A 21,746-nucleotide genomic window follows, 5' to 3' on the forward strand; every position below is an offset into this window, starting at 1 on the left:
TTTTATTGAACATATTATAACATATTTAATTTGAGATGTGCATGTTAATAACATTTTAGAATCAATCACACTGTATGAAAAAATATCCTAATTCCTACATTAAAGGTGAACAAATTGCATTTACAGACTTTTATAAACACGAAACACACGACATACAGGCTACAAACTAATACAAAGCAGATGCACTAGCTAGCATTAGCATTATTTATTAGTCAGAACAGTTTTCTTATCTAAATATGCACACCACAGGCGTATTCTCCACAGACATGGGACTTGTTATTGAAATGTGAGTAGGAAATATGCTTACGTAAAAGCACACCTGACTGGTTTACCTGGACGAGAAGTTGCTGAATGAGTCTGCAATTTTATGTTCCGTTCTCAGCCAATCACACATCCTACTTTATATTCATGAACCACGCCCAGCGTTTATAAAGATTCTTCATTCGCCGACTACCTGTCGCTCACTGACCGTCAGCGAATCAGATAGACGGAGTTCTGTTTACCTAATTAATATTCATGAGCACAACGGATTAAAAACAGAAATCTTCCACAAACGTCGATCAGAAAATTCATAACTGAGCTCGTTCATCATGGATCTTGCCGCAGGTAAACATTTACAATTAACTTTATTTTCAAAATCTAGAAGTATTAGGTAAACCGTAATGTTTAATTAAGTATAAAAAACGCGGTTTTCTGTCAATCTTTATCCAGCTGTTGGAGATGAGGAGGTGAAGAAGAAGGAGGGTAAACAAGTGGAAGGAATCTTTGGAAAGAAGGACAAAGATAAAGACAAGAGCAAAGACAAGGTAATGTGTATATGCGTATATGATAGCCTATTTGTGAACAGATCCAGCAGAATTAGTTACAGGAAAACTAAATGAGGATAATATGAAGCGTTTGTGAAGCATCATATGAGTGGTCCAGGTTTATGCCTTCATAATTACACGTAACGTTACACTCAGAAAAAAAGGTACACGGTGGTACAAATAATGCTCCTTAAGGAACAGTTTTGTCCCTTTGTAAAAGTTGTACCTGTATAGTACAGGGAAGACCTCGTATGATACTGTTCTGCACCTTTTATGGTATAACTAAAATGAAAGTACTCATTTGTTTTCATATAAAAGGTTTACAAGTGTTAAACAAGTCCTTCTTTATTACAATATCTATGAAGTTAAATATGACTGGACAGGTAAAGGGATTTAATGAACAATTTCCATATTATTATATGAATCATCACTTAAAAGCATATGCTTAAAGAAACTCATAAACATTAATTATTAAGTTCTATAATACAAAACAACTACTAAAGCAAAACTACAGGTATTGTAAAGTACACATTTAAGGCATTTTAGATAAACATTTGGTGAGCATTTCCTTATTAATACAGTTTCATTATTGATATCTGCACCTTTTGGCGTGCAAGCTGGCAAAAGTCCTGCATATGCAAAGTGTAAATGCAGACATTTGAGTATTGTAAAACTAATAAACGTTGTGCACATCTCACTACAATACTTTTGCATAATTCTATTTCTATTTTAAAATAAAATAATTTAATAAATTTTTAGATGATTACAAACGCATTGTGTGAAAATTGGAGAAAAAAATGTGTCATATTGCAGATGGGAGAATGTGTTTCTGTAACATTTTGTTTAGCTAAATAGATCTTTTGATTGATGTTGAAGTATTTTTTTATGTTTTATTGTTAATTAAAAAGGTGCATACACCGTACACAAAAAGAAACATTGTTTAAAAATGTATTTGATGTTTAATATTTACTGAAAATAAATTGACGCATTTTAAATGAAGCAAAACGCCTTTAAATAGTTCTTGAAGGAACACATTTGACACTTGTTACGACCCTGGTCTAAGGACAAAGCCTCAACATAAAAGATCACCAGATCAAAAAAATCACTTTAATGACCCTTTGGTGTCAGGTCTCTTTATTTGTCTTTTTTTTTATATATCACCCAAAAACGTGAAGCCAGCTACCTCGGAGTGGACCCACAGAAAAATAACAAACAAAAAGTACACACTAACCCAAATAAAACTAACTACAACTAATAAAATAACACAAATAAAAATTAAAACTCTTCCCCTACCTCCCTAACTAGTTATAAAAACAGGAGAAAATATTTACAGAAAAGAAAAGTGTACAACGTGTCTTGTCGCTGTAGTGGTGCCTTCATGGATCAGATTTGTACCTGAGATGAAAATACAATATTGTATCTGCAGTTTTTAAAAACCAAAGGGACATCTTGCTTTCTCATGGTGCAAATCATGTCCAACAGCAGTGGTACACATGTGTTTCTACAATTCTGTTCCATAAAGATGTACTGCCCCAGTGACCAGGGTTTGTACCTTCTTTGATGCAACATTGTACAATTTTTTCTGAGAGTGTACTGAATATCGAATCGAAAGTATTTGTATTTATAAGACAGGCCTGTAGCCAGTCAGGTGAAAGGGGTGGTTCTTTTCCAATAAGTAGACATTTTCTATTTAATTATGAGATTTAAATACTGTATTTAGTGACATTTTAAGCACTAATATTAGCTGGATTAGCTTGTTAGAAGGTCATTATAACCACATTTTCTGATGTGCCAAAAATATTTCTTTAAGATTTAGGATAAAGACATATAAAATACAAATGTATTACATCATATATCAGTTGTAAAAATAGGAATCTGTTAAACTTTTTAATTAAAAACTGTGGTCTATTGTCATTTATCAGGCAAATAACAAACTGAGCAGCGCATTCAACCATTCTCAGTCAGAATAGGGTATATGCCGAGCTAGTGCTGTTCCCATGCTGATACACTTCCGGTGAGCAGTTATTGTGAACTTTTTTCCATGTTATACGGTTCCTTATACAGCATGGATGTTGTAATGTCATTAAAATACATTCAGTTAAATAAACTTTAGCATTTATTTGGTTGCTCAAGCGTAAAACGAGACAAAAAGCCGTTTACTCGCACGCGCCCGTCAGAATCGGCAGGCTAACGCAGAAGCTCCATTGAATATACTGGGGTAAAATAAATGCTCATATTATAAAGACATGGCAGGGAAATGTAATGTAATGCAGTGCTTCTTGTACAATCTGAGACCCACTTTAAATCGGATATCACACAGCTAGTGGAGATCGCTGATTTTTAAAGAAAACAGACCTTAAACGGATTTTGCATTGGCATTCAATTCGCTGGAAGCGCTTAACCTAGGTTACTGGCAAATTAAAAGTCCTATTAGCATGCTTCGGCATATACCCAATTTGGCCCTTTGAATAATAAAAAACATAATAATAATAATAATAATAATAATAATAATAATAATCATGGATAACAACAATAGCCTAATTGGTATTCAAATTAATTTTAATATAAAGGTTTGTTTTTTTTCTTAAAAAGTGGATCCTTTTTCAGATATTGGCCTGATTTTCTATTTAATTATGAGATTAACATCATATATCGTTGGAAAAAATAGGAATCTTTTCAAGTTCTTAATCAAAAACTGTGGTGTATGGTCATTTATTAGGCAAATAACAAACTAAGCAGCACATTCAACCTTACTCAGTCACAATTTGGCCCTTTGAATAATAATAAAAACAATAATAATAATAATATTCATAGATAACAACAATAGCCTAATTAGTATTCAAACTAATTGTAATAGGGGCCACTTTTGGTGCTTCACACCTTCTTATACGTCATTTTTTGTTTCAATAAAGAGGTTTAAGATGTAGATTTAAAGTTACTTGTGAAATGTTTTCTCTATTTACCAACAATACAGCAGGTCAGTAGTGAAGGATGACTTCACATATGTCAGATTGTATGTTTTCTTACAGTTATTCGCCTCATTTTCTATTTAATTATGATATTTACATCATATATCATTATAAAAAAATAAGAATCTGTTCAAGTTTTAAATTAAAAACTGTGGTCTGTTGTCATTTGTCAGGCAAATAACAAGCTGAGCAGCACGTTCAACTGTCCTCGGTCACAATTTGGCCCTTTGAATAATAAAAAACATAATAATAATATTCATAGATGGCCTAATTAGTATTCAAATTAATTATAATATGGGCCACTTTTGGTGCTACACACCTTTTTAATTTTAATAATCATCATCCGAGACACATTTAAGTGGATCGTTCATCAGTAGCTCATTCATGTGCACAGATAAGCATCAACATACATTACATAGCTTTAAATCATTTGATATATACAATAGCATTAGTATAAGGATAGTATTAGGTATTTTTAAGATTTTAAAAGTCCTTCAAGCACAAAATATGTGATGTTTTTAATGAATGCTGTTTTATATTTGGTTTCAGAGTGACTCTAAGCATAAGGATAAAGATAAGCACAAAGATAAAGAACATAAAGACAAAGACAAGAAGAAGAAGAAGGAACACAAGAAGAAAGACGGTGGAAAGTCCTCCTCCTCCAGTGATTCGGTAATATTTCTGCTATTTAATGCACACACTGTAATAATGCATGCGTGGAATCTGAATGTATGAGTGTAAGGAGCAAAGTTTGCACTGGGAGTGAGCTGTTGTGCGTTTATTACATTAGTTGCATATGTAATGTTGGCAGACAGACTCGCACAAGAGATGTAGATATGGAGATAGAGCCTGAGGGCACAGGGTTGGGCTCCATGAATGAAAGATAGCAGCGTATCGTAAAACAGGTTGATCGACAGGTGTGGTCTTTCTGTTTTGGTGCACTCTAAAAAAGGCTGGGCTCACATAACTCAACATTGGGTCAAATATGGACAAACCCAACCCCTGAGCTCAAAAACGTGTAAGGACAAACCCAATGGTAGAGTTATGAAGCATCATTTACATTCAATTTTAAAATGTTAACACAATCGTTGCGTCAAATATGGCCTAACACAACTGTTGGGTTAAAATTTTCGTTTATATAAACCCAATGGCTGTGTCAAAAATGTAATTTAAATTGAATGACCACCAACGTTGGGTCAAGTATACTGTAGACAAACTATTGGATTAAAAATATATATGGACAAGCCCAATGGTGATTATAAAGTATAATTTAAACTTAATTTAAAAAATTTTACACATTTGTTGGGTCAAATATGGACAAGCACAACTGTTGGGTTAAAAAGTGTCAATTATATAAACAAACCCAATGGTTGGATTAAATAGTATAAATCAAATTGAATTGAAAAAAATTACCACCAATGTTGGGTCAAATATGGACAAACCCAACTGTTGGGTTAAAAATTGCTATTAGTAAAAAAATCACCAACAGTGTTGGGTTGAATATGGACAAACCCAACCCTTGGGCTCACAAACATGTAAGGACAAACCCAATGGTGATTAAAAAGTATAATGTAAATTTAATTTAAAAAGTTAACACAAATGTTGGGTCAAATATGGACAAGCACAACTGTTGGGTTAAAAAGTGTCATTTGTAAAATATTATCATTAGCGTTGAGTTGAATATGGACAAACTCAACCATTGGGTTAAAAACGGATTTAGATAAACCCAATGGTTGGATTAAAAAGTATAAATAAAATTGATTTGGAAAAAATTACCACCAATGTTGGGCCAAATATGGACAAACCCAATTGTTGGGTTAAAAATTGTAATTTGTAAAAATTACCAACAATGTTGGGTTGAATATGGACAAACCCAAACCTTGGGCTCAAAAACATGTAAGGACAAACCCAATGGTGATTATAAAGTATAATGTAAACTTAATTTTAAAAAATTAACACAATTGTTGGGTCAAATATGGACAAACACAACTGTTGGGTTAAAAAGTGTAATTTGTTAAATATTACCACCAGCGTTGCGTTGAATATGGACAAACTCAACCATTGGGTTAAAAACATATTTGGACAAACCCAATAGTTAGATTAAAAAGTATAATGTAAATTTAATTTAAAGATTGTTGGGTAAAATGTGGACAAACACAACTGCTGGGTTAAAAGGTGTCATTTATACAAACAAACTCAATGGTTGGATTAAAAAAAGTGTAATTCAGATTGAACTGGGAAAAAATACCCCTAATGTTGGGTCAAATATGGACAGACCCAACTGTTGGGTTAAAAAGTGGCATTTATATGAACAAGCCCAATGGTTGGATTAAAAAATGAAATTTAAATTGAATTGGGGAAAAAAGTCACCAATGTTGGATCAAATATGGACAAACCCAACTGTTTCAAAGGTGTCATTTATATGAACAAACATCATTTTTGTTTTAAAAATGCCATTCAGATTGAATCTGAAAAAGAAAAAATTACCACCAATGTTGGGTCAAATATGGACAGTGTTTGGGTAAAAAGTGCCATTTAAAAGAAAATAACACCAACATTGGGTTAAAGATGGACACACTCAACCATTAAGTTAAAAACGTTCAGCGTATGGACAAACCCAATGGTTAGATATAAAAAGTATTATGTAAATTTATAGAAAAAAAGTTAACCCAATCACTGGGTCAAATATGGACAAACACAACTGTTGGGTTCAAAAGTGTCATTTATACAAACAAACCCAATGGTTGGATTCAGAAGTCGAAATCATAATAAATAAGAAAAAAAATGACCACTAACTGTTGGCTTAAAAAGTGTCATATAAATTAAATTGTAAAAATGACCACCAATGCTGGGTCAAATAAAGACAAAAACCACTGTTGGGTTAAAAGGTGTAATTTAAATTTAAATGTAAAAATTAACTCAATGTTGGGTCAAATAAAGACAAACACCACCGCTGGGTTAAAAAGTGTCATTTAAATTGAATGTTTAGCTGCCATTGGGTAAAATGTGGAGGAATCCACTTGCTGGTTTGAAAAGAGTTCTTGAAATGTAATTGAAAAAACTTGAAATGTAATTGAAAAAAGTATCACCAATGTTAGATCAAATATGAACAAACCCAACCGTTGGGTTAAAATGTGTCATTTCAATTTAATTGTAAAAGTGAACCCAGCATTGTGTCAAATATGTACAGACCTACCTGTTGGTTTAAAAAGAGTCATTTACATTTAATTTAAAAATAATTACCATCAATGTCGGGTCAAATATGGACAAACTTATGTGTTGGGTTAACAAAAAGTGTCATTTAAAAATTAATTGTATACTAACTCACCATTGGGTCAAATATGGACAAACCAAACCATTGGGTTAAAAGTGTCATTTAAATTTAATTGTAAAAATAAATTCAACATTATTTGTATCACTCAAATTTACTACAACCCAGCCTTATTTTCAGAGTGCAGTAGCGTGTTTCAGTTGTGCAGACAGTTGCTATTAATCAGGTTCTTCTGGAAAGTTTTACTATTATTTGTTCTCATCCCAAACAACATTCCAGCAGCGAGACGACAATTACCACACACAAGACACGCACACACATTTGAGACACACCCAGATGACACAGTCCAAAATATCTGCACTTGATTCACACACGCGCGCACGCACACACACACACACACACACACACACACACACACACACACATACACACACACACACACACACACACACACACACACACACAGAAAGAGAGATGAGATCTTTGTGTTATTTTATTGAGCAAAACAACACACTGCTTTGCCAGTATAGATCATATCAGTGTGGGAAAATAGTCCAGGTTACAACAGAAATCATGTCTTCTGTTCAAAATATTTCTCACTACAAGTTTTTTTTAATGTAATTGAGGCATTTATATTTTAGAAATGTAAATATATAATATTTTCATACGATTTTTAATAAATATAAGAACTTTAATGTGTAGTCCAGCATACACATACATACATGTTTAATGTGGACAAATGTCCTGGACACAATATAATTAGCTGATAGTAAGTCTTGAATGGAGCAGTGGATGGACTTGAGGATGTGCAGTGTTTATTATTCAGGACGTCTGCTGGTGTTCAGGATCATTTGTAGTCAAATCATGGAGAATATTACAGTGTGCCGGTGATAAGCGTGCGTGCGTGTGTGTGTGTGTGTGTGTGTGTGTGTGTGTGTGTGTGTGTGTGTGTGTGTGTGTGTGTGTGTGTGAGTGAGTCTGCAGAGGAGTGAAGGTGTGCATTGTAATACTAATACAGCTGATAAGAGCCTCACACAGGCCTTACAGAAAATACAGACAGTCATATATAGTGGACACTTTTCTCTCTCTCTGGAATTTGTGTCTTTAAAATATCAGCTGTAAACATCAGGAAACATACAGAATTAGAGTTATTGTACTTTTATTTTATCCTTAAAGCAACTGTCAACCTCCAAAAAACATCCACAAATTACATGTATTATTCCGTAAAATGTTGCAATTTTTAATTTATCTTATTTTATTTTTTATTTTATTTTAATTTTTTTATTTTATTTAATTTATTTATTTTATTTTATTTTATCCTTAAAGCAACAGTTAACCTCCAAAAAATATCCACAAATTACATTTTTATTATTCCCTAATATGATACATTTTTATAAGCTTTTTTTTATTTTATTTTATCCTTAAAGTAACAGTTAACCTCTGAAAAACATTCACAAATTACATTTAGTAGTCCATAAAATGTTGCAATTTTTATTTTACCTTATTTTATTGTTTATTTTATTTTTTATTTATTTATAAAAACATTTGTTTGTTTTTTATTGTTTTTTTATTTTATTTTATTTTATCCTTAAAGTAACAGTTAACCTCTGAAAAACATTCACAAATTACATTTAGTATTCCATAAAATGTTGCAATTTTTATTTTACCTTATTTTATTGTTTATTTTATTTTTTTATTTTTTATAAAAACATTTGTTTGTTTTTTATTGTTTTTTTATTTTATTTTATTTTATCCTTAAAGCAACAGTTAACCTCTGAAAAACATCCACAAATTACATGTATTATTCCCTAAAAAAATGTTGCAATTTAGATTTTATCTTATTTTATTTTTAATTTTATTTTTTTATATAATTTTATTTTTTATTTTATTTTGCTTTTTATTTCATTTTATTTGATCCTTAAAGCAACAGTTAACCTTTGAAAAGCATTCAGAAATTACAAGTATTATTCCCTAAAATGTGGCAATTTTTATTTTATCTTATTTTATTTTAATTAATAAATAATTCTTTATTTTATTTTGTTTTTATTGTGTTTTATTTTATCCTTAAAGTAACAGTTAACCTCTAAAAAACATTCACAAATTACATTTAGTATTGCATAAAATGTTGCAATTTTGATTTTATCTTATTTTATTGTTTATTTTATTTTTTATTCATTTTATTTTGTTTTTATTATATTGTATTTTATTTTATTTTATCCTTAAAGCAACAGTTAATCTCTAAAAAACATTCACAAATTACATGTATTATTCCCTAAAATGTAGCAACTTTTATTCATTCACTCATTTTCTTGTCGGCTTAGTCCCTTTATTAATCCGAGGTTGCCACAGCGGAATGAACCGCCAACTTATCCAGCACGTTTTTATGCAGCAGATGCCCATCCAGCCGCAACCCATCTCTGGAAAATAATTTTTATTTTATTTTTTATTTTATTTTATTTTTTAAATTTTATTTTATTTCATCATTAAAGCAACAGTCAACCTCTGAACCACGTCCACAAATTACATTTATTATTCCTAAAAATGTTGCAAATTACTCCTGTAAATGCAAATTCTGACATCACCTAATTAAAAAAATAAAACAAAAAACACAAATTAGAATTTCTTTTTTGCAATAAAATAATTGCATATGGTAAAATTATTTAACTAAAATAAAAAAATGTAATGTAATTTATTTCCAGAACCTTAAAGCAACAGTTAACTCCTGCAAATATAAATTCTGACATATTCAATTCTAAAATTAGAAACATCCACAAATTACTATTCAAATGCTCTCAAAATTTTGCTTATAATTTTATTGTCATCATTTGTTCTCCCTCATGTCATTGCAAGTTGATATGATATTTAATTGTTTATTTATTTTTTTGTTTTATCTTGTCATTTGACTGATCACAACACTGTAAATTTGTAAAATCTCACTTCATTTCAAGCTCCTATATTCTACATTACATCACATTATTTCAACGAAGAAACCAATTAACATGAGGCTGCATAAAATATATATGTGCTTGGATAAATATCTGAACATTTTTGTCAAAATAATATCTAAAACAAAACTTTTTTTTTATTGCATCAGTTTATTTTTTTGTTAAGGTTTTTTTTTAATAATCTAAAAACTAACCTTTGCTTTACTCTCTGTCTTTTTCATAGGACTAAAGCAAGAGTGAAGATTCATCTGACACCTCCAGGAACACAATGAAAAGTTCTTTATTATATGTTTTTATAAACAGATGAATGCAATATTATTTGATGCAGGAGGGAACAATAAATCACATGATGGTTTTGAGCTGTAAAACATCCAGATGTCCACAAGGTGGCGCCACTTACATGCAAACGCTTAATTGTAATCAAACACTGGAATACCAGAGACTGAGCTTTGTACTGTGAACATGCAGTTTTAATAATAAAATCTTGTGTCTGAATTAGTTCTATCAATTTCCTCTTTGTTAAATACTATAAAGGCTTTGTGTAAGATGATTTAAAGACAGATTAATGCATACATATAGCCTATTTTTAATCGGTTTTATGTAGATAAATTATTGACTTTTTAAAATTGCATATTCGGTACAAATTATTTCTTATCATTCTTATTATTACTTATATTGTTATGCATCTATTAACAGAAAGAGGTAGCAATAGATTACATGTAATCTGAATTAGATAATCAGATTCCTAAAATAAAGTAATTATTATTATAGTAAACTGTTTTTTAACATAGCTGTCATCACTTCAGAATGGATTTCATATTTGTTTTACACTTTGGCAATAAGTAGCATTAATTCATCCTCCTAATTTAATAGTTCATATTCCTTCATGATATCATTTTCATGATAAATTGACAAAAAGATGCATGAAGGCAATCTAAAATGCAAAAGAAGAAGATTATTATTAGTAGACTACAGTAGATATGTAAAACAAATAAGTTATGTCAGTTGTAATTGTTAGTTACTTTATTATTTTATTTTTATTATTCAATATTTACATTTTTAGGAGGAACAAAAATAAGCATGATAAATAATAGACAATATGATGCACAAAAGTAATCTAAATGTAATCTACTCAGATTACATTACCATAAATACATACCGTAAGCAATCCAATAGTAACATTAACCCAGGTAGCAGAATAGTAACTTACTTAATTAGTGCAACTTTAACATGAGGTTACTGAGATTAAATATTTTTGTGCATAACATGCAATATTAGATTGAATTATTATTTTTTTTAATTGTAATATTTTTATTTTGGGGGTAAAAATGTGCATGATAAATAATTGACAAAAAGACACGCAAAAGTAATCTAAATGTAATCTAAAAGTAGTCAGATTACATTACTCCCATATATACTATAAAGTGATCAATGACTTTGAATTCCGTGATGTAATTTGTAACTAGTTATTGATTACTTGTCATAAGTAATCTACCCAGCTCTGCCGCCATATTTATTTTGTTTTTATGATTGCATTTATTTACTTTTGTGTATTACACACTAGATGCAAGATCACATTTAATTAAATAATTATTTTTTACATTTTAATATTTAAATTTGGATTTTTTTTAATATGCATGATAAATTATTCACAAAAGAAGGATAAAAGTAATTTAAATGTATTCCAAAAGTAGTCAGATTACTATATCATAAATATGTAGCCTAAATGGTTATAGTAATGACTTATTAAATAAATAAATAATTATATATATATATATATATATATATATATATATATATATATATATATATATATATATATATATATATATATATATATATATATATATATAAATGCATTAATATGCATTATAAATAATTAACAAAAGGATCAAAGTTATCTAAATGTAATCCAAAAGTCAGATTACATTGCTATAAATATCTAAAGTGATTATATCAATGACTACGAATGTAATATGTTATTAGTAGCTGATTACATTTTATAAGTAATCTACCCAGCTCTGCTGACACATTTATTTGTTGATTATTTTGATTGTATTTATTAATTTAACACACTAGATGCAAGTTTGCACTTAATTCATTTTTTAATTTTAATATTAGCATTTAGATTTTTTTATGCATGATAAATAACCGTTAATAAGATTCACAATAGTAATCTAAATGTAATCTAAAATTAGTCAGATTACATTACCATCAATGCATAAGATAAGAAATCCACCCAGCTCTATTAACAGAATAGTAGCTTACTATAATTAGAGCATATTTATTTATATATCTTTCAAACACTTTTAATGACTCAAATTTGGGTTGTGATATTTTTTAAATTTCATCAAGATGTTTTCCATACAGTTTCCAAATACTTTTAGAGAAAATGTAAATTGTAATTAGTACCTGATTATGTTTCATAAGTAATCTACCAGCTCTGCTGCCATATTTATTTGTCGATTTGATTATTTTATGATTGTATATTTATTTATTTACTAGATATGGGTTTAGATTTATTTAATTAACTAATTTATTTATTTATTATTTAATATTTACATACAATTTTTTTGGAGGAACAAAAATAAGCATGATATATAATAGAAAATTAAATGCACAAAAGTAATCTAAATGTAATCTAAAACTAGTCAGATTACATTACTCAAATATATACTATAAAGTGATCAATGACTTTGAATTCAGTGATGTAATTTGTAGCTAGTTATTGATTACTTGTCATAAGTAATCTACCCAGCTCCCCTGCCATATTTATTTGTTGATTTTGATAATTTTATGATTGTATTCATTTATTTATTTATTTACTAGATATGGGTTTAGATTTTATTAATTAACTAATTTATTTATTTATTATTCTATATTTGAAGTTTTTGGAGGAACAAAAATAAGCATGATAAATAATAGACAATACGATGCACAAAAGTAATCTAAATGTAATCTACTCAGATTACATTACAATAGATACATACCGTGAGCAATCCAATAGTAACTTTAACATTAACCCAGGTAGCAGAATAGCAACTTACCTAATTAGAGCAACTTTAACCTGAAGTCATTGAGATCAAATCCTCTCACATGCACCATTAATAAAAAATATGAATAGTGAGTTATCAGACGCTCAGCAGTACAATATCTCTCCGTCCACACGCTGCGATTGTACGTTCATTTCTGACGGTTTGGGCGCAGATCTGTCTTGTTGGCATGATTTGTTTGGTTATTCATCAATGTTTGAGGACGCCACGGATAATTCATCAGAACAGCGGACACCAAACAAACGCCGGCTGCTTCCCAACAGTGTTTTGGACGTTCAGAAAACAACTGTACGCCAGAGATAAGAGAACTGCTGCCCAGAGGCGGAGGGCAGAGAGATTTCTGTGTGTCCGTCAAACCGAGACTCTGTTTTCCTCTTATTCTGTGCCAAACGCCTGCAGGAGAAATGCAAAGCAGCATGTTGTGCGTATTTTTTTTTTTCTCCAGCCACACCCTGTCAATCTCTCACATGCATATTTCATCAAACACACTGATATGCAATGCTGGAAGTTTAATCCCGGGGAAAAAAAAAAGTTGGCTTGTTTTGTGATGTTGGTCGGGGTCAGAGATCTGAACGTCAGCAGAAAATTCAGCAGTTTGTGCCGCTCTGCACATTTCACACTGATGGAGAGGACGGAGATGCTGAGAAGTTTGTCTTTCTTTTTTTTCAAGAGTTCACACTTAGCTGATAATCAATAAAGCGTATTTGGCATGCTGTCCCGGGAGAGAGCCCTGAGCTCGTAATATCCTCGAGCCCGGGGCTCCCTCCCGTTAGAAGGGCGAGAGGGGAGTTCGAGGTCAGGTAGGTCTCGAGAACTCCCCTGATTGTCACCGTGAGAAGTGTAAACTCAGGTTGTATTGGGTGATAATTTGTTTTAGTCGATTGGCTATGGTTTATGTTTTTGGACGATGGGAGGAAACCGGGGAACCCGGGGAAAACCCACGCGAATACAGGGAGAACATGCAAACTCCACACAGAAACACCAACCGGCCTGATGGGTTGGACTGGCGGTGTTCTTGCTGTGAGGCAACAGTGCTAGCCACTGGGCCACCGTGTCGCCCGATCAGAAAAAGTGGGAGGATGTAGGGGTGGAAAGGGGGCAGGGCCGGAGTGGGACTCTTTTTCAGCCCTGGAGTTTCAAGCCTTAGACCGGCCCACCTCAGTTCACGACTGACTATATTAAAATAAGGTCATTTCCAATTCAGTTTCTAATTACACTATCACGTCTTTTTTTTTGAGAAAACAGCTGCTTTAGAACTTTAAATGTTCAAAAATCCTAACAGTATTATATGTCTTAACAATAAAACTATAATTAAAAAAAAAAAAAAAACATACTCAGACAAGATTTAAACCCGGGTTGGCGGTGTCGTAATCTTACGTGTTAACCACTGGACCACAACTTGTATATGAAAAACAGACTCATCTGACTAATATGATCATTAACCTGTAGGCTGGTTATATATAAAAAGAGCAGAGCTGCGGTAAAATAATGAATAAGAAGACTGTAGTCAAGTAAGTAAATAAATTAATTTAAAAAGTGTGACTGCTAAGAGAAACAGATTCTGGAGCTAGGGACACCGGCCCTCGCGGCCAAAAAACGGACCGGCCCACCGGGAATTCTCCAAACCTCCCAATTAGCCAATCCGGGCCTGAAAGGGGGGGAAGCTTCAAGACGAAGATAACTGGAGTGAAAAACTCAGGTTATTTATAATGCTTCCGTAATCATCTAATAGGGCTGGTTAGTGATTACGGAGCTAACAAGGAGCCAGCCGTGTTGATTATAAGCACGTGATCCTCTCGAAATTAGTTTATGAATAAACCACACTTAATAGTTTTTTATGTGTAGTAGCAATAAACACCGTACAATGATTCCACTTAAAAGAGTACATTTCCCACTGCTAAACATTTTTCTTTTTTACAAACTCTAATGTAACAGAACACAACAAAAAAAATAATAAAACAAAAAAAGTTAAATAAAAGTTTCATCAAATGCAATATATGAAAATAACAATAAAATGGGAACATAAATAACATCAATACTAAATTTACATTTTTTTATTCACTCACCTTTAGGTTATTATCAACTGTGAATTACTCATTTAAAGAGAGGATTAAGACGGGGAGTGCAATGGGTCGTAAATTGAAAAATGTTTGTTATGTGGATGGGAATTAGATAGTAATAGTTTTATATTTCTATGAAGATTGGATGGAGCAATCTAACCTAATCAGTCCACTTGGACCAGATTTTTCTAAATGCATTAATTCGGAGTCAAAGGGAGAATGTAATTTTTCCATCACATAAATATTATATACTATCTCTAGCCATTCTTGGGTTGTTGGGGATTCAGGAAGTAACCAGTGTCTTGTAATTGCTTTTTTTGGCTGCGATTATTAAAATATCAAGTAAGTATTTATCAGATTTACATATTTGGATATCAGAGCTTCCAAAATAAATAACTATAAATTGAAAGGGTAGTGTAATATTAAGTATGTTTTCTATTACTCCATGTACTTCTACCCAGGGGCGTAGCACAAAATTCTGGGCCCTGTACCCTCTCAATGTCAGTGGGCCCCCTACACATTTTTTTTTAATTATTTGAATATAAACATGCACAAATAGTGTTTTAATCTATAATCAAATCAGACTATAATAATGACTGGTTCTTTCATTCACCACCAAATTGATGCATTTGGCCTACTTGTGCTCAAACACCTTTAAACCGTAGGCTACATCGGGTTTGTGTACTGACATTTTGATCCATGATACTGATGCAAGTTTTGATTTAAAAACATTTATTTTTGAACAGGAGAACACGAGACAACTGGACCCTCAGAAACGTTAGCTGGCCTGGCCCATAATTTACTTACAGCAACAAGCAGCCTGCTTGACAAACTAAGCTAAAGATTTAACATTAGCATACATACATTACAGGGCTCGAAATTAACTTTTTTACTTGGTAGCACTGGTTCTCCCAACTTCAAAAAGTTAGGAGCATCCCAAAAAATTGAGGAGCACCCATTTTCTTTTTAGTTATGCGCCGATCTTGATTCTTAATGGCCGATTTTGATTAGCACACGTACATCTCGGAGATGTCTATTTGACGTCTGCATTCACATCTGCAAGACATCTACAAGACGTTTCCTATCAGATGTGAAATAGACCTCTATTAGACATCTTTAAGATGTTTGCGATTCAGAATGTGTGTAAAACTGACATCATACAGACGTCTGCCAGACGTTTGTATACAGCAGGTGCTTTCCAGATCAAGTGATCTTTAACAGACATCTTGCAGACGTATACAGACACAAAATATCTAATACAATGGCATTTCAACCTTTATACCATTAAAAGGGAAAAATCAAGTATATAATTTCTTATATTAGTATTTCTTAATTGTTTAGATTTTTAAAAGGCACATTCACTTCTTTCACATTTACACATGGATCGATAATTGCAATAATTTGACCATAAACAGCTGAAAAAATTTATTGGAAATAAAAATTCATTCTCTGTCACAAGGGGGCGCTTTAGGAGCGCTAAAATATTACGGTTTCCCTAATGACTGTACACAAATCAGCATTATATGCGACCAAAATAGTCACAATTTGGGGGGAGGTGTTATCAATATATTTTGAAATAAATAATGACATTGACATCAATTGGAGGGGCCAATTAATCCGAAGTAGGCTACAAAAAAAATAATACAAAAAAAAATTGGTGGGATTTCAAAGGGCCCTCTCCCTAGACGGGGCCCTGGGTAGTCAGGTCCACTTTTCCCCCCACTACCAAGCCATTGCTTCTACCCAAAAATGTTTTATTACTGGACATTATTCAAAAGAAGGTAATGATTCGCACTTAATTGCTTCATACTGTTTTTCTTTAGACTTTTTCTTACATTTTACGGGTGATAACTGACAAACAGACGTTTCGGCACAAAGCTTTCCTCACCACACTGACGAAGGCTTTGTGTTGAAACGTCTGTTTGTCTGTTATCACCCTTAAAATATAAGAAAAAGTCCAAATAAAAACAGTACGAAGCAACTGAGTGCGAATCATTACCTTCTTTTGAATAATAGTAATGATAAGATTAACGCACCAAACCAAAGAAGTAACTAAAAAAACCGCAAGCGCGCAGGACAAACTTCAGTAACTCTGCACACGTTATTACTGGACATTCCCAAAAAGAGAAGTTTGTCTTTCAGAGATGTGTGAATGCACTGTAAATAATTTTACGAACAATTAGCCATAACAGCATGTGTTTTTAGTTCATTCATTTTCTTTTCAGCTTAGTCCCTTTATTAATTTGGGGTCGCCACAGTGGAATGAACCGCCAACTATTCCTGCATATGTTTTACACAGTGGATGCCCTTCCTGCTGTAACCCAGTACTGGTGTAGTCCTACACCACCACCCAATCCGCTCTGAGCTGGTATCGAACCGGGGACCTTCCGCATAGGAGCCGGTTGCTCTACCAAGGAGGCTAAAGACCATGGCTTGTTGCGTCTGTTGCTAGAGCACCTTTAGAGGTCAGAGGTCAGAGGTTTACCTGCACAGCACACACTAGCTGGCCTCTGTTACACCCCCCCCCCCCCCCCCCAAGTTCTATATAAGTTTAATAGACTCATGAGATTAATTTGATTCAGCTTAAAAATTTAAGGCAACCAGGAATTTTTTATAGTGTGTGTGTCTGAAAAGAGTGTGTGTGTGGGGCAGATTTAACTAATAAGCAAGGTAAAATCCCCAATGAATAAGTATAAATTATACCTAAATGATATATAACAGGCGACGCAGTGGCGCAGTGGGTAGCACGTTTGCCTCACAGCAAGAAGGTCGCTGGGTCACTGGTTCAATCCTCGGCTCAGTTGGCGTTTCTGTGTGGAGTTTGCATGTTCTCCCTGCGTTCGCGTGGGTTTCCTCCGGGTGCTCCGGTTTCCCCCACAGTCCAAAGACATGCGGTACAGGTGAATTGGGTAGGCTCAATTGTCTGTAGTGTGTGTGAATGTATGTGTGGATGATTCCCAGAGATGGTTTGCGGCTGGAAGGGCATCCGCTGCATAAAAACTTGCTGGATAAATTGGCGGTTCATTCCGCTGTGGCGACCCCGGATTAATAAAGGGACTAAGCCGACAAGAAAATGAATGAATTATATATTACAATCATATTTGTATGCTTTAAAAATTACAATCTTAACATAATCATTGCATATGTGCAAATTCCCAGTCTGTGCCCAATCATGGAGCAAGTCAAATCAGTTAGGATTTATATCAGAATAATCCCAACAGTATCTGCATGCAGCCTTTATGATGCAAGCTGAGACTGCATCACTCAGCGATGCAATGTCAGACACAATGCACTCAAATGGAGCTTGTGACATCACTGTTAGGGGTGGGGTTAGGTGAGCCCATTAAAAAGCATCGGATGCAGCCCAGATTGCACTGCACCACGTCTGCAGCCAGACCCCTCTCAATAATTCATCCATTCTCCTTCAGCATAGTCTCTTTTTGTTCATCAGTAGTCGCCACACTTATCCAGCATATATGTTTTATGCAGTGGATGCCCTTTTAGCTGCAACCCAGTACTGGGAAACACCCATACACACCCGTTCAAACACTATGATCAATGTAGTTCATCAATTCCCCTATAGCGCATGTGTTTGGACGGTGGGCGAAACTGGAGCACCAGGAGGAAACCCACACAAACGCAAGGGGAACATGCAAACTCCACACAGAAATGCCGACTGAACCAGCCGGGGCTCGAACCAGTGACCTTCTTGCTGTGAGGCGACAGTTTTGACAATTTTTTGTTGTTATGGTGTATTTTTTATTATTATTGCAAGAACGACACATACAAAACAATGCCAGAGGTGTACAAAAACAAAAATAAGAAAAGCATAATAAAACTATATGGAAGTACAAAAACTCGGTCAAATAAAATAATAATGAATTATTACATTTAATGTAACTATTACATTTAATGTTAGGCCTTGCTAACTCATAACAACTTTAAAGTGTCAAACAAACACACGGCTTTAATAGCTTCTTTGTTCGTGCTCTCCTTAATGGTGTTATGGTGTATTTACCAAAGGCGATCAGTCATATCTGCGCGCACCTGAAGCGCGGTCACACCGGTGCGCGCCACCGCCGCCGTGCGTGCGTGCGCGCTGCCTCCTTTTCGCACCAGAGGAGGGCACAGTTACCTCGCGCTGCGAATGGCGTCAGCGGTCTCCAGGCAACAGGCCAGTAGTCAGTCAGTCACTCACTCAGTCAGATTTCTCAATCAGAGCGGAGAGAGGAGGTAGCGGCTGCGGGCATGGCGCTCACACGGACCCGGTGCTCATCTTTCTGCTTCAACGTGTGAACACACACACACCTCTGTGCTGTACAGGAGAAACAGCCCCGGAGCCGCAGGTACCGACAGATCCGGACGCGTTCACGCGGATCCCGACGCGAAAGAAACGCGACGCGAGCCTCTGAGGGAATTTCACACGCGCCGTTTTATCCGTTGGAGTTTGGAGCTTTCTCTGTGATCGTTAAGGTGATTTAGATTTCATTCATGAATTTGGCGTCAACAGACAATTACTTTCCCACCCTCAAACTGTGGAGGACATCTGACTGACTTTGAACTTCAAAAACACGACGACTTTCGCTGGGAAACATGCTGAAATTTCATAATTCGGACCTATGGATTGCTTGGCTGGTCTTCTTTTGTGTGAACGGTAAGTTTTGTGGTTGATATTACTACGTTTTTATCATCATTGCTTTTGTTTGTTTTGACCAAAACTGCAAAGCAGCAGTTTATTTGTTTATGTGTTTGCTTGTTTATTTGGTGTCGCGAATTGACGTTTGCTAGTTGTTGATTCCTCGGTGTGCGTGCGTGACGTCACGACTCCTATATTTACAAGCAATGTAAACAAGGTCTTAGGAGTAGCTCAAGGTGTAGAGATGCTGGAGAAAGTTATTGAGGTAAAGTTGGTTTTAAATTCGCACATTTGTTCATCTATCTGTCTCTATATTGCTCGATTCAATCAGAATTAGCATGTATGACTTCAAAACAACATCGACACCATCTAATTGACTGTAAACATGGTTGTACTTTGATAGTCATTGGCTAATATATGATTTCCCAATTTAGAATTTGCAAAGAATACTTTTCTGAAGGTATATTATTAGGCAGAATGTCTGACATCCGAATATAAAACCAAGTCTATGAGAAAGTTTGACAACAGTCATGTGAAGATGCTGTATTGTTTATAGAGGTAAAGTTGGTTTTATATTCGCACATTCGTTCATTTAAAAGTCCCTATATTGTTTGCCATGTTACTTTGAATATTCGACCGGAATTAGCATGCAAGTGTGGCTTGAAAACAAAATTTACACTGTTTATTTGACTGTGAACAATGTTGTACTTTGATAGTCACTGGCTGCTTATATGAGTTTGCTATTTAGAGTTTGCAAATAATAATTTTATGAAATTATATTATTAAGGGGAAAGTCTGAATGTGCGAATATAAAACCAACTTTACCTCTATGGGTTGTTTGTGTACATTTAAAGTATACAGCAGTATTAAATACAGATTATTTATGTTCAGCTGATACTGTAGTATGCTGGAGCGTTCATTGCCAAAGTAGTGTAAATACTATGATATCACCTATACACTGTAGTACACTTGGTTGAATAAAACACTGCAGTAAATTACTATAGCATTTTTATCACGTGGGAAAGCATACAAATAGAAAAATAAAAAATATATAAGAATATTATCTCTCTGAATTCACTCTTTAAAGGAAAGTTTGCATGTTTTACACATAAGATTTCATTATATATGCAGTTAAAACCTGGCTGTATTTTTAGTGTTACACACACACACACACACACACACTGCAGGGGTTTGATTGCTTGCATATTTTAGGCACGCAAAAATGCAGCTGTTGTGTGTGTGATCTGAGCAACACAAAGCTTGATGCTGCGTGAGTGGTTCATTGGATGGGAAGCGGATCCAAGGGGCCGAGGACTCACGGATGGGCCAGACGGCGCAGGTCTGAGAGCCGTAATCCAACCAGATTATGAAGAGCACTGCTCCACGTGACGCTCTCTGACTGTCAGATGCACTTACACACACACACTCACAAACACACACTCTCATCGTACCATTCCCTGTGGTATTTGGGTGATATCTGTGCGCATATGTTGACCCACAAAAGGGACCGACATATGTGCGCACAGGTATCACCCAAACAGTGTCGAACTCCAGCCGGACAGTCTGGGATTGTAGATTTGTCCTATTTTCTGCCTTTATTTCTTTTCGGAAAACAGTTTGAAGTCTTTATTGTTGATAACTGATGTAGATAATTGAGGTAAACTTGGTTTCATATTGGCACATTCGTTCAGGGACAACTTTTGACATGCTTTCTATATTGTTTACCATGGTACGTTGAATATTGGGTCCAAAATCTCATGTACGTGTGAACAATGTTGAAACGGATGTTCATCGACTCGCCTTTGGGGGCTGGCTCCAGGAAATCCAGATGTTCACTGACATCTACAATTCTAAATTGCCCTGATAAAAACGTGTTTACAGCCTGGTACAAAAGATGGTTTTGGTGCATATAGCTAATATTACCCTTCCTGACAGCTGTGAGGGGGTGAATTGTTTTTAACTAATTCGTTTCATTTTTATTAAGTTATATTAAGTCTGCATAATTC

At 34.0% G+C, this 21,746-nt stretch overlaps 2 protein-coding genes and 1 long non-coding RNA gene across 12 annotated transcripts in view; 2 read left to right on the forward strand and 1 right to left on the reverse strand.

Annotated features, from left to right (window-relative positions):
• Positions 1 to 558: 558 nt before the first annotated feature.
• wu:fb18f06 lies at positions 559 to 10,486 on the forward strand. 2 transcript variants are annotated; one of them, XM_087284817.1, is made up of 4 exons: positions 559 to 606; positions 712 to 806; positions 4,325 to 4,447; positions 10,215 to 10,486. In XM_087284817.1, the coding sequence occupies exons 1-4, from the start codon at positions 591 to 593 to the stop codon at positions 10,218 to 10,220; spliced, it is 240 nt and encodes a 79-aa protein (XP_087140943.1). In that variant the 5' UTR covers positions 559 to 590; the 3' UTR covers positions 10,221 to 10,486. The 2 variants fall into 2 exon arrangements, with proteins under 2 accessions (XP_087140943.1, XP_087140944.1); XM_087284818.1 differs by having other exon boundaries at positions 4,337 to 4,447.
• Positions 4,326 to 6,542, reverse strand: LOC147833794 (uncharacterized). Its single transcript, XR_015510019.1, has 2 exons — positions 5,473 to 6,542; positions 4,326 to 5,402 (listed from the first exon to the last, which is right to left on the reverse strand). It is a non-coding gene; the product is annotated as an uncharacterized LOC147833794 (long non-coding RNA).
• Positions 10,487 to 19,304: 8,818 nt separating the features above from the next.
• Positions 19,305 to 21,746, forward strand: part of igsf11 (immunoglobulin superfamily member 11) — a 230,107-nt gene continuing 227,665 nt past the window's right edge. For 8 of the 9 annotated variants that reach the window (XR_015508188.1, XR_015508184.1, XR_015508181.1 and 5 more), the window contains exon 1: positions 19,305 to 19,758. Coding sequence is in view for 1 of the 9 variants with exons in the window: in NM_001278822.1 (NP_001265751.1) it covers positions 19,698 to 19,758 (61 nt within the window). In the remaining 8 variants the exon portion in view is untranslated. 9 annotated transcript variants of the gene reach the window in all.

Source organism: Danio rerio, chromosome 15 (genome assembly GCF_052040795.2).
Source record: "Danio rerio strain M-AB ecotype USA chromosome 15, GRCz13ab, whole genome shotgun sequence".
Lineage (NCBI taxonomy): Eukaryota > Metazoa > Chordata > Actinopteri > Cypriniformes > Danionidae > Danio > Danio rerio.